Below are 13427 nucleotides of genomic sequence, written 5' to 3' on the forward strand. Positions count from 1 at the left end.
AGCCAAGAATGTGCAGCAAATCATGCGACAATCTTGAATTTTAATTCTAAAGTGTCATTTTATTCAATATAAATTTTAAAAAGCAGCACATCACATTTACTATGTTTTTTCAAATTTCTTCTACAAATTACTAATTACAAGTTACAAACTGCAAAGCAATTATAGTTGAGATCTTTCAGAAGGTACAAATTAATTATTTTGTCAGACAGAAACATAAAACTTTTAACAGACTTGACACTGTATTCAAAAAGCTACATTCCTGATATAAGTTACTGCATATTTTTGTTCAAAATTAAATTATGGACATATTTGTAACGTGCTGGCGGGAAAGCTGACAAGAGTTAAATGAAAACATTTATTTTTCCCTCCAATAGCATGCTACAATCCCAACCCACAAAGTAATTCAATAAGTAATTTGCTCTTAAGACCTCCCTTGATGCTTCATCACTATATGTTTTTCTTCCTGTCAGTAAACAATTAAGTGGCCTCTTCTCAGAATCAAGATGCTTTAATTGCACTGATGCAAGAATGGAAGCACTCGTCCAATAAAATAACTAGCCACAGCATCCTGTATTGGGCAGCAGAAGGAGAAAGACAAAAAAGAAAGCAAATTTGGCTAGAATTTCTATTTCTGACAGGCAGTAAGCATCTCATAAGCCTATGTATGGCAAGCTTGACCTAGATGCATCTAAAACGGTGGAACAAGATATGTTCAAAGTTTTGAAGCCCGTTTTACAATTTCATATGACCACATTTCATCGCATTACCTACCAATATTATTCTTCACTCTAATTTACTTGAATTAGTAAAACAAACCTGATATTCTTTTCATCTACTTCATGTTATTCACTCACCAATGTGTTAATAGTGACTGTGACTTTAGAGCAAAACACATCCGTCGAGCTATAGCTACTTGGTCCTTCTAAAGATGGATTCATCACTTGCAGCCAGTGTGCCAAACACATTTTGCCGTGGGATTTTGAAGAGCCTATTGTGATAGAATCTGTGGTTTAAAAGCTTGTATTTTTTTTCAGACAGATCCTATGCAAAGAGGAAAACTGAAGAGGCAAACCAACCCTTCCCATATCTAAGAAAACAAAGACTGAAACTGCAACTGGAAACCAAAACGCATAAACTTTTTTACCAAAAGACGTTGAGTTCAATATCAGCCGAAATGCCAGGATTACCTTAACTAACATTCAGCAGCAACACTCCTGTCATATGATTAGATTTAATGTACTTGAAACAAAGAATCCATTAATTTGTGAAGATCTCATCTATAGACAATACTTGGAAAACCTTACCCCTTTGACTATGCATTTTTCATCAGGGTGACAGTGTGTAAGCAAACAAAGTTACAAGTGGAGTTGAATTTAACAGTTATATAGTCATCTGTTTTCTATGTATCCAGAGTAATGACAGGTTGTACCAGTAACCATCAAACCTGGATACAGAATCCATAATCTATAGTATAAATAATAGTAGATTTCAACTCCATATATCGAGTATGAACTCCATATATCGAGTATGAACCAGGCAGGCGTACACCCAACCCTGAAGAGCATAAAATAGCACATAATTACGTCGGGAACAGTCACGGGACTCGTTCCAGGCAGATAGCTGCATTATCTTTTCTGGCCATTATAGCGCTGTGCCTGCAGGGAGTATTGGTCAACAGTTCTCCAAGGTGGGACTTCCTTTCAAAGGTGGATGGAAGGCCCACTCTGCCAATCAACACTATACACTGAGTATTAAATGGCAATGGGCTTCTGAGAGTCAGCAGGAGCACAGTACGTGTCAACTCTCAGATGGCAAGTGCTAAAAATTCTATCCATCGTTCCAAGTCAGGATGGTGTATGACTTGAGGAAAGCTTACAGGTAATGAAGTTCCCATGCATCTGCTGCCTTTGTCCTTCTAGTTGATAGAAATCATGAGTTCAGGAGGTGCTGCCAAAGGAGCCTTGAACAGTTGCTGTAGTGCATCTTGTATATGGTACATGCCGACACAGTGCAACAGTAGTTGAGGGAGTGTATATACAAGGTGTTACACAGAATCAAACAAGCTACTTTGTCCTAGATGATGCTGAGCTTCTTGATTGTTTTTAAGAGGCACAGTCATCCAGGCAAGTGGAGAGTACTCCATCATGCTCCTGACTGGAGCATTGTAAACTGTAAACTTTGAAAAATCAGTAGGTGAGTTACTCACCACAGAATTCCCAGCCTCTGAAATTCTCTTATAGCCACAGTATTTATAGACTGATCCACTTCAGTTTCTACTCAGTGGTAACCTCGAAGATGTTGATAGTGGGGGATTCAGCAATTGTAATGCCATTGAACGTCAAGGGGGGGATGGTTAAATTATCTCTTGATGGAGATGGTAATTGCCTTGCACTTGTGCCAAGTGTCACTTGGCACTTAACAGCCCAAGTCCAAATTTTGTCCAGGTCTTGCTGCATATGGACACTGACTGCTTCAGTGTCTGAGGAGACGCAAATGGTACTGAACATCACGATCTGACTTTATGATGGAAGGAAGATCCATTAATGAAGCAGCTAATGATGGTTGAGTCCAGGCCTCTTACTCCAGGTGTGAGGATTGTTGGCCTCCAACAACCACAACCATCTTCCTTTGTATCAACTATGATTCCAACAATTGGGGTGTTTTCCCTAATTCCCATTGACTCCAGTTTTGTTCAGGCTCCTTGATGCCAGATTCAGTCATATGCTGCTTTGATGTCAGGAGCAGTTACTCCCACCTCACCTCTGAAATCCAAACATACATACTACCATACAAATTAGGAGCAGAAGTAGGCCATAGCCCCTTGAGCTCACTCTGCCATTCAATCAGATCATCGCTGATCTGACTTTAACTTCAACTCCATATTCCACCTACCCTGATAGCCTCTCACCCCTTTGCTTATCAAGAATATATCTAGCTCTGCCTTAAAAATATTCAAATCTCTTCATTTACATTATCTCTCCAAGTTCTTCTTACCAACATGAATCATTTCACATTTCTCTGCATTGAACTTTTCTCATTCTACCAACTTGTCTATGTAGTTTTGAAGTGCTGCACTACACTCCTCACAGTTAACAATGTTTCCAAGTTTCGTATCATCCACAAACTATTATGCACTGTGCATTCAGGTCTAGGTAATTAATATACATCAGGACATATGAACTAGGAGCAAGAGTAGGCTACTCAGCCCCTCAAGCCTGCTCTGTCATTTAATAAAATCATGGCTGATATGATTGAAACTTCAATATTCCCAGCAACCCCCGCCTTAAAAATATTCAAAGACCCTGCTTCCACCACCTTTTGACGAAGAGAGTTCCAAAGACTCTCATGCCTCAGAAAACAAACACATCTCTCTCTGAAAATATTTTAAAATTGATCACTAATTCTAGATTCCCTCACAAAAGGAAATATTCTTTCCACACCCACCCTGTCAAGACCCTTCAGTATCTTGTATGTTTCAATCCAGTCACCTCTTCCAAACTTCAGCAGATACAAGTCTAGCTTGTCCAAACTTTTCTCATTAAACAGACGTCCCATTCCAGGTATTAGTCTAGTCTACTCTTCTCTGAACTATGTATTTGCTTAAGTAAGGAGAACAATACTGTACACAGTACTTCAGATGTGGTCTCACCAATGCTCTATATAAGTTAATCACAACCTCCCTACTCTTGTATTCAATTCCTCTTGCAAGAAACAATAACATTTTATTAGCTTTCCTAATTACCAACCTTCTGTGATTCATGCATGACGACACCTAGATCACTCTGCAACTCAGAACTCTGCAATCTCATTATTCAGATATGATTTTTTATTCTTCCTGCTAAAATGGACAATTTCACATTTTCCCACATTATATTCCATTTGCCAGATCTTTGCCCACTCACTTAACCTATCGACATCCTTTTGTAGCCATCTTATTTCTTCACAATTTACTTTCCTACCTATCTTTGCATCATCAAAAAATTTAGCAATCTTACCTTCAATCCCTTCATATAAGTTGAAAAAGGCTGAGGCCCCAGCTCTGATTCCTGTGGAACATCACTCGTTAAATCGTGCCAAATCGAAATGGCCTACTTATGCCTACTGTTTCCTGTTGGCTAGCCAATCTTCTATCCATGCCTGCACCATGTGCTTCTATTTTCCGCAATAACCTTTCATGTGGCACCATATCAAAAGTCTTCCGAGTGTCTAAGTAGAGCACATCCACCCATTTCCCTTTATCCACAGCATGTTACTTTTTCAAAGAACTTCGATAAATTAGTTAAACATGATTTTCCACTCACAAAACCAATTTGACTCTGTCTAATTACTTTGAAATTTTTTAAGTGCCCTGCTAAAAGGTCTTTAGTAGCACCTTCTAACATATTCCCTATGACAGATGTTAAGCTAACTGGCCTGTAGTTTCCTGCTTTCTGTCTCCCTCTCTTTTTGAATAAAGGAGTTACATTTATTATTTCACAATCTAATGGGACCTTCCCCGAATCTATGGAATTTGAAGAAATTAAAACCAATGCATCAATTACATCACTAGCCACTTCTTAAGACCTAGGATAAAATCCATCAGGACCCAGGAACCTGTCAGCCAGCCCTCAGTTCCAAAATTCAGCTATTTTGTCTACAGTTGTAAAAATGATGTGATGAGGTCTGGAGCCCTAACTGAGCATTGCCGAGTAAGGACCACTTGATAGCACCATCCAGGACACCTTCGAACACTTTGATTGAAAGTAGACTGATAGGACAATAATTGGCAAGATTAGACTCATCCTGTTTTCTGTATACAAGACATACCTGGGCAATTTTCTCTCCCATTTTTGGGTGGCTGTCTGTTACAATTGTTACTTGTTACTTATCACCCCAAGTCTGAAGATTGTCCCAATCTTGCTGCATGCAGGCAGACTGCTTTAACATTCGAATACTTGTGAATGTTACTAAACGCTATCATCATCAATGAATATCCCCACACCTGAGCTTGGAACATAAAATTCTCAACGGGATTTGAGCTATTGTACATAGCCGAAATTATTTTTAATCAAAAGAAATAAAACAGCTTACATTTCTAATCAGGTCTTTGACAAGCTCAGGACTTCCCAAAATGCTTTTCAGCCAATGAAACAATTTATAAGGTGTGTAGCCACTGTTGTCATGTAGGGATTATGGCAGCCAACTTTTTCACAAGGTCCCACAAATAACAATGAGATAATCACAAAGTAATTGTTTTAATAATATTAGTTATGGATAAATATTGGTCAGGATGGCAGGCAGAAGTTGGGTGTTCTTGTTCATATTAGTGCCTTAGGATTTTTACTTCCACCTGACAGAGCAGACGGTGCTTGCGTTTAACGTTGCATCTGAAAGATGACACTTTCAAAAGCGTGCTCAAGTTCTGGAGTGGGACCTGAACCCCCAACATTCTGACTCACAGGTTTAAGTGCTATCATGAGGATATTTAATCAGCAATATTAACATGCAATACAAAGGATAGCTAGTACATTTAAACTTAATAATTGAACATAAATAATAAATATAACCAAGTAAATCAATATTTCAATAATTCAGCACAAAATTGTATACCAAGTTTAAAGAAATGGTCAAAAACTGTGGAGATTACACCATCATATAAAACAAGACCTCTTTCTGTCACTCCAAAACAAAACTGACTTTTCGGTCCCAAGATTATATTGGGGGTGGATGTAATTCTACAATTTACTTTAGCTAAATTCCAAGTTAAGAATACAAAAGTATCAATACAAAGCCAAGTTAAGCTTACAATATTTATAACATTTGTTAAGTAACCTTTCAATGTGTACAGATCAGTAAAACATTGGAAAAAGTAAAGGAATTTAAGTTACCACTCTAATCAGTTTAAATGAAACAGGTAAGCATTTATTGTGAGTAAATAACGTAGATCCATCGGCCATTCACATACAATTCTGGAAGAACATTGCTGACTTGCCCCCAGAATTGCGTCAGTGTCCAATTCTGGGTCAGCAGCAGTAAATGGCACAATGAAAATTCATAGTATCAGAGAAATATATATATTATATGGGATGATAGATACACAAAAGTGTGGGGTTAATCTTTTTAACCCCAAGCTATCTTGTATATGTCCATTCAAACAAGCAGGGATATTTTATCTTCTTCACTCCCCTCCCCAACTTTCAAAAGCCAATAGAAGTGTCAAATCACAGGAACTGTCAAACTTTTATCAAACCTTTTGTGCATTTTTTGTGAATAGACCAATTAATGTTTTCACCCTTTACTAGCAACAAATGTTTTTGTGGATTTATGCCCACGTGCTGTTCCATTTTAGTGTCTGTTGCCATCATGCTAAAAGTAGCAATTTTTCATCTTAAACATTAAATGATTGTTTACAATAATATTCAACTGTTTACAGCAGACATTACATACCATCTACAAACAAAAGTTACTGTGCCTTCAATTAGTTGACCTAATACTGCTTGCTGCTGGAGATTAATAGTCAAGAGATCCCCTTATTAATTCAATAGCTTTTAAAACGTCATTGAAAACTGACCCTTAGAAATCTGAAGAGGAAAGTTTCATTCAAAAATCAGACAAGTTTATTGGGGTTCTTGCTGGTAAGAATAAGCAGGTTTGTTCCTCTGGTAGTATCTCATAAAGAAACAGAGCTCGGCCTCTTTTAAACTATCATATTATTCACATCAAATTGGTTTTACAGTTGTTAGCTACTAGAAAGGGGCAGTAGATAAAGATATAATTTGACTCAATATAGACACATTTAGCTCTTAATTATCTGTGTTCTACACCCCTCTGCATTACTAAAGACAACACCCAGTAAGTAGCAACCACACAAAAGTTAATACATTTCACTTTTTATTTAATAATGGTCATAAAAGAACGCTCAAATATAATTTCACTTACGTGTGCCATCCTGTTCACTCAGGTTCCACCCTTATAGTCCCATCATTAACAGCTTGTAAGTTGTAACAGACTGAAAAATACAACCGCACTCTCCATGGGACTCCCTTGCCTGGGCACGACAGGCTGCACTTCAACAAATGCATTGCTCATCCAGCCTCATGAAATCACAAGGCAGTATTTGCTGCTCCAGCCACCCCCACCCCCAGTCTACCCTCCTCCCAGTTGTGTAAAGAAGGTCATGTGATAGGCCCATCATTTCTAAACCATGACAGCTGTTTCTGTAGGAATGTAAGGATCCTTTAGCTGCTGCCCAGCAAGTTCTTCCACAGATACATTTGATGTGTGTATATACTCTGGAAATAGATCAATGTTCATTCACAATAAAGCAGCATGAAAACCACTGAAACAACATTGGTTTGTTACTAAAATATTTCTCCCCCCTGCCCGCCCCCCCTCACAGTTTCAGCTCATACAAATTTAATTTAACCTTATGAACACCCCTAAAGCAATTCATTTGTTTCTTAAAAATGCATTCAGTTTCAATACATCTGCTTGTTATCAATATGTCCTAGAACCCTTGTCCAATACACGACAGGATGTTCAGAAGGTGGCAATACTTGTTGTAACCAAATATGTGCGTGCTAAAAACAAATGGCTTCTTTGTTGCTGTTTTAAAAAAAACAAGTATATTCATTATATGACCTTAAAGGGTTAGCTTGTTGTGATCATTATCAAAAATATAACACTGTACAGCAGCAAATAGAACAGAATGAACAAAAGGTTCATACAACCAAACCTCAATGATATTATAAATGCAAATATTTGCTAGTAACATTTTCCTCAGTTTAGTGTATCAATGAATCCACAATGGACCCAAGTGTGGTGCCAAATTTAGCTAAGAGTAAGCAAGATAATACACAGGTACTATCATTTAATGGTCAAAATTAAATAAACTCCTGAAACTATTGTACCCTAATAACAACCTAGTTCATATTCACCACGTGAGCATTTCGGTATATAGGCACAAACTGTGACATACAAAAGTTTACTTGTCACCAATCCAAGTTTTCAAACTTTTCCAAAACAGCTCAAATGTATATAGCGTCTTTTAATATAATAGTCAAGGCATTTCAGATACAGACACAAATAATAAGTAATGACCAAAAGCACAATCAAAAAGGTAGATTTAGGAACCTTGCACAGTAACAAATCTGAAAATACTCAGGGATAGTGAAATAATGAAGACAGAGTTGAAAGGAATTGACAGGGAGAATATGGAATCAGAATATTGGAGGTTGCGAGTGTTAAAAAGTTGTGGGTTTCCTAAATCACTGACAACAAGGACTTCCAACAAAGGTAGTTTATTCCTGAGCTCAACAGTTACATACTACACTTGTACTCTGCCTGTCACTGAGGATAACTCTTGTGCTCCCACCATGTGACCCGAGCAGGTGATGACAATGGTTGGTGGTGTTGTAGTGTCTGTGGCCAATGTCCTCACTGTTAGTAACATCTGTTATCTGTCATAGTTTTATCCGCGTGTTACTCAGGTGCAGGATTCACTGTGTTGGACTTTGTAGGAGTCTGTATGTTGGCTGGTGCAATGAGCTGATGCCATAGGCCGATTGACTGAAGTATTGTGTTATCTGTTTGATGCTGGTTCTGCTAATTGGTGAAGTTGATGACGATTACATGCATAGGTAGGCACTGTCTGAGGCTACCATTCAACTGTTCAGTTGCGAGGTATTACTGTGTACCACTGCCATGGCCACATGCAGTCTGAATCCTGGATGCTTGATCTGGTGTTAGAAGATCGAGTCTGTAGGCATCTCAATCATTGTGCGTCTTACTTCTCAATCTGCATTGCAGTAGAGCATCATTCACATTGGTTTCAGGTTTAGGTTGCAGCAGAGAATTAGCAGTGAGGAATCATGGTCCTGGTGTGCCTAGAACAAAGTTGTTGTGCTGACATGGGCAGGCCCTGTCATGGTAGATTTTGTAGGCTGAAGACTGGAGTATCATCGTAGGCTCTGCGATCCCATGCATATTTCTCTGGAAAATGTTTGACTGAGCAAACTGCCCTTTCTGCCAAACTAATTGGCTGTGTATATAGGGGGCTGCTCGTGATATGCTCAAAAGTCCATTGTGCGTGCAAAGTTGCAAAATTCAGCAGAGACAAAGTGGTGAGCATTGTCTGTCATGAGTCTCTGTGGGATGCAGTGTGTGGCAAAGTGTCTCTTAAGCTTGATGATTACATTTTACTAGTCATTTTGGCAGATAGTTGAGTTCAAATGAGCCAGAAAATGAATTAAATAAGACTAAATGTTGTTTACCACTCCACTTGAAGATGTCAACTGCTGTGAACGACCTCAGAGGTCCAGGACCTCATAAATGCAACAGTTCCTTTGCTTGATGCAACTTGAGTGCATTGTACGGTACACATCTGAAGATTCCCTTTCCATATTTACATACATGGAAGGTCAGTACATAATTCCGTAGCCCTGTATCTGGCTGCTTCCAACCTCGTTGTTGCTTGGTGTAGTTGTTTTGTGTAGCACCTCTGGAGGAGGGCAGTAGGAATGACAAATCACTGGCCACGTACGGTTAGTTAATCTCTGATGGCAAAGAATGTGCGGAGCTCATGGGAAAGCACGCTTGAGGATTCTGACCAGCCTCTCATGACAACATTGTGCAATTGCTTGCATGTGACATCCGCCTGTAAGGCCTGTTTGAGTTCCTGAATTCGATGCAAGGATAACATCTCTATTGCCATAATGTCTATGCTTTCCTCACAATCTGCCAATCTATGGTGGGTAAGATAGCTCTGGAGAGGCCATCAGCCAAGTACAGCTCCTTGCCACATTTGTAGACAACACAGCGGTTGTAGCATTGCAATTTTAGCATGATGCATTGTAGCCATGCAGATGCAGTATGGAGAGGTTACGAATGGTTTGTGATCTGTTTCAATAGTTGTAGGATGACCATATATGAAGTCATGACATTTCTGACAGGCAAAAGTTCCTGCAAATAGTTCCTTTTTAATTTGTGCAGACTGCACCAAGTCAGTTGCTGGGGGCCGTCTGCTGATATGAGTATGGGTGCTCAAACATCAAAATATCGTAATACCAGTGAAGCTGCAAACGCTCGAGTCTGTTGAAGACTGCTGTGTGGTGCTCTTACCAGCACCATTTAACATCCTGGTAAAGAAGCTGATGAACAGTTCCAGTGACCTCCCTATAATACAAGATAAACTTAGAGGGATAATTTGTCAAATCAGCAAATTGCTGTGAAGAGTGTTTGTCCACGGGAAAAGCCATCGGTTGCATTGCCATTGTCTTGTCTGGATCAGGCTTTACACCATTGGCTGTGAGTAAATGACCTACATAAGTAACAAATCTGCATTTCACAGGGTTAAGCTTTAATTGGATGGCCCTTATTCTATCAAGGATGAGATGAGTTCTTGCACAGAACGGCTCCAAACGAACAATGATTTCACAAGCTTGGCCTGCGAGAATCACTCCATGCACCACTGGTAAAACCTCTCTGCCTGTGAATATCCTATTTGGCATACAAAGAAAACGGCCTACCAGAGATATGAATGTGGTTATTGTTGAGGATTTCTCTTCAAACAGGATCTGCCAGAAACCACATTTTGCATTGAAAATGCTGAACACCTTGGCATTTGACATGTCTGCTATCACGCGTTCCACTGTCTTCATAGAGTGACGTGGTCTGAGTAGCGCTTTGTTCAACTGCACTGCATCAATACATATCCTGACGGTGCCAGCGTTTTTTTACTACAGCCATCATTGCTGAAACCCATTCCAGGGCCTCTTCTATTAGGGCCTTGGGAGAGCAGAGCATACACTTCTGAACCAGGTTGAATGAGCCCTAATACAATGCTATCCCGAAGTCCTGGTACTGGTTTTATGTTCTGGTTAGCTATACGGAACTTGATATTTCCTTGTGCGGAATGGAAGGTTGCTACACCTTCAGGGTGGTTTGTCTGCCCATCATAAGCCACGAGGTATGTCTGGGTGCTGCATGCAGGTTTATTTCCTGTAACCTTTGGCTGGATGGTATATTATCCTTCAGTCCAGTGTCAATAGTGACTAAGTCTGCGTTACTGCCATTTTCGGTGCCGCTGTTAATACTATTGCAACAGAGTGTTGTTGGAGACTCTGTAGCTTCACTTACTGTCGCTCCTATCCCTGGAGGATTGAACAGTTGCTATGTTGCTGATGGCAGAGGAGGGCTGCTGTGGTTTGGACCTACAGCACTTGGCAAAGTGGTTCAATTTCCCACATTTGTTGCATCTTTTGCAATATGCAAAACAAGCTGATGAAGGAGCAGTGCTCCGAAAGCTCGCGATACTAAATAAACCTGTTGGACTTTAACCAGGTGTTGAGAGACTTCTTACTGTGCCCACCCCGGTCCAACACCGGCATCTCCACATCAAAGAACAGTACAGCACAGGAACAGGCCTTTCGGCCCTCCAAGCCTGCGCTGATCATGTTTACCTATCTAGACCAACACTTATATCCCTCGATTCCCCACTTGTTCATATGCCTCTCAAAATAAGCCTTAAATGTGGCTAACGTAACTGCCTCAACCACCTCACTTGGCAGTGCATTCCAGGCCCCCACCACCCTCTCTGTAAAAACTTCCCCCGCACATCTCCACTGAACCTTTCCCCCCTCATCTTGAACTTGTGCCCCCTTATAATTGTCAATTCTGCCCTGGGAAAAAGCTTCCAACTGTTCACCCTATCCATACCTCTCATAATTTTATAAACTTCTATCAGGTCGCCCGTCAGCTTCTGTCTTTCCAGGGAGAACAATCCCAGTTTATTCAATCTCTCCTCATAACTAATACCCTCCATACCAGGTAACATCGTGGTAAACCTTTTCTGCACTCTCTCCAAAGCCTCCATGTCCTTCTGGTAGTGTGGTGACCAGAATTGGATCCAGTATTCCAAATGTGGCCTAACCAACGTTTTCTCCAAATTATACACATAATTTGCCAACTTTTATACTCGATGCCCCTTCCGATGAAAGCAAGCATGCCATATGCTTTCTTCACCACCTTTTCCACCTGTGCTGACACTTTTAAGGATTGGTGGACCTGTACTCCCAGATCTCTCTGTGTGTCTATGCAAAAAATTAAAGCTCACTGGATCAGGGTTGAACTGCTAGATGGATTCAGAACTGGCTTGGCCATAGAAGACAGAGGGTAGCGGTGGAAGGATTTTTTTTTCTGAATGAAGGTCTGTAACTAGTGGTGTTCTGCAGGGATCAGTGCTGGGACCTTTGCTGTTTGTAATATATATATATAAATAACTTGGAAGAAAACATAGCTGGTCTGATTAGCAAGTTTGCGGATGATACTAAGATTGCTCTGCCATTTATTTTATAGCTCCCACCTGAATTGGATCTACCAAAATGCATCGCCTCGCATTTGTCTGGATTAAATTCCATCTGCCATTTCTCCGCCCAATTTTCCAGCCTATCTATATCCTGCTGTATTCTCTGACAATCTTCATCACTATCCACAACTCCACCAATCTTAGTATCATCCACAAACTTGCTAATCAGACCAGCTACGTTTTCTTCCGAGTTATATATATTACAAACAGCAGAGGTCCCAGCACCGATCCCTGCAGAACACCACTAGTTACAGACCTCCATTCAGAAAAAAAAAACCCTTCCACCGCTACCCTCTGTCTTCTATGGCCAAGCCAGTTCTGAATCCATCTAGCAGTTCAACCCTGATCCAGTGAGCTTTAATCTTTTGCACCAGCCTGCCATGAGGGACCTTGTCAAATGCCTTACTAAATCCATGTAGACAACTTCCGCAGCCCTTCCCTCGTCAATCATTTTTGTCACCTCCTCAAAAAACTCAATCAAATTAGTGAGGCATGACCTCCCACGCACAAAACCAGGCTATCTGTCACTAACAAGACCATTCAGTTCCAAACGTGCATAGATCCTATTCCTAAGAATCTTCTCCAATAGTTTCACTATCACTGATGTCAGGCTCACTGGCCTATAATTACCTGGATTATCCTTGCTACCCTTCTTAAATAACGGGGCAACATTGGCTATCCTGCAATCCTCTGGTACCTCACCAGTGGCCAACGAAGAAACAAAGATTTCCGTCAGAGGCCCAGCAATTTCCTCTCGTCTCCCGCAATAATCTGGGATAAATGCCATCTGGCCCTGGGGATTTGTCTACCTTAATGCTTTTTAATTCACCTAACACTTCCTCCCTCAAAATGACCCTTTGTTCTAAAGGGTTTACACACCCCTCCGAGACACCATCAATCGACGTGTCCCTCCTTTGTGAACACCGATGCAAAGTACTCATTAAGGATCTCACCCACTTCCTTTGGTTCTACACATAATTTCCCTCCTTTGTCCTCAAGTGGACCAACTCTTTCTCTAGCTACCCACTTGTTCCTAATACATGTACAAAATGCCTTGGGATTCTCCTTAATTCTGTCTGCCAAG

General features: G+C 40.3%; 1 protein-coding gene across 1 annotated transcript in view; it reads right to left on the minus strand.

The window, feature by feature from the left end:
• LOC144500763 (rho GTPase-activating protein 23-like) overlaps nucleotides 1-7058 on the minus strand; it is a 369135-nt gene extending 362077 nt beyond the window's left edge. Inside the window, exon 1 of the mRNA XM_078224177.1 lies at nucleotides 6919-7058. Coding sequence (XP_078080303.1) covers nucleotides 6919-6927 — 9 coding nt within the window. The 5' untranslated portion in view covers nucleotides 6928-7058. The remainder of the gene's footprint in view (nucleotides 1-6918) is intronic.
• Nucleotides 7059-13427: the final 6369 nt, after the last annotated feature.

This window comes from Mustelus asterias, chromosome 11 (assembly GCF_964213995.1).
Source record: "Mustelus asterias chromosome 11, sMusAst1.hap1.1, whole genome shotgun sequence".
NCBI lineage: Eukaryota > Metazoa > Chordata > Chondrichthyes > Carcharhiniformes > Triakidae > Mustelus > Mustelus asterias.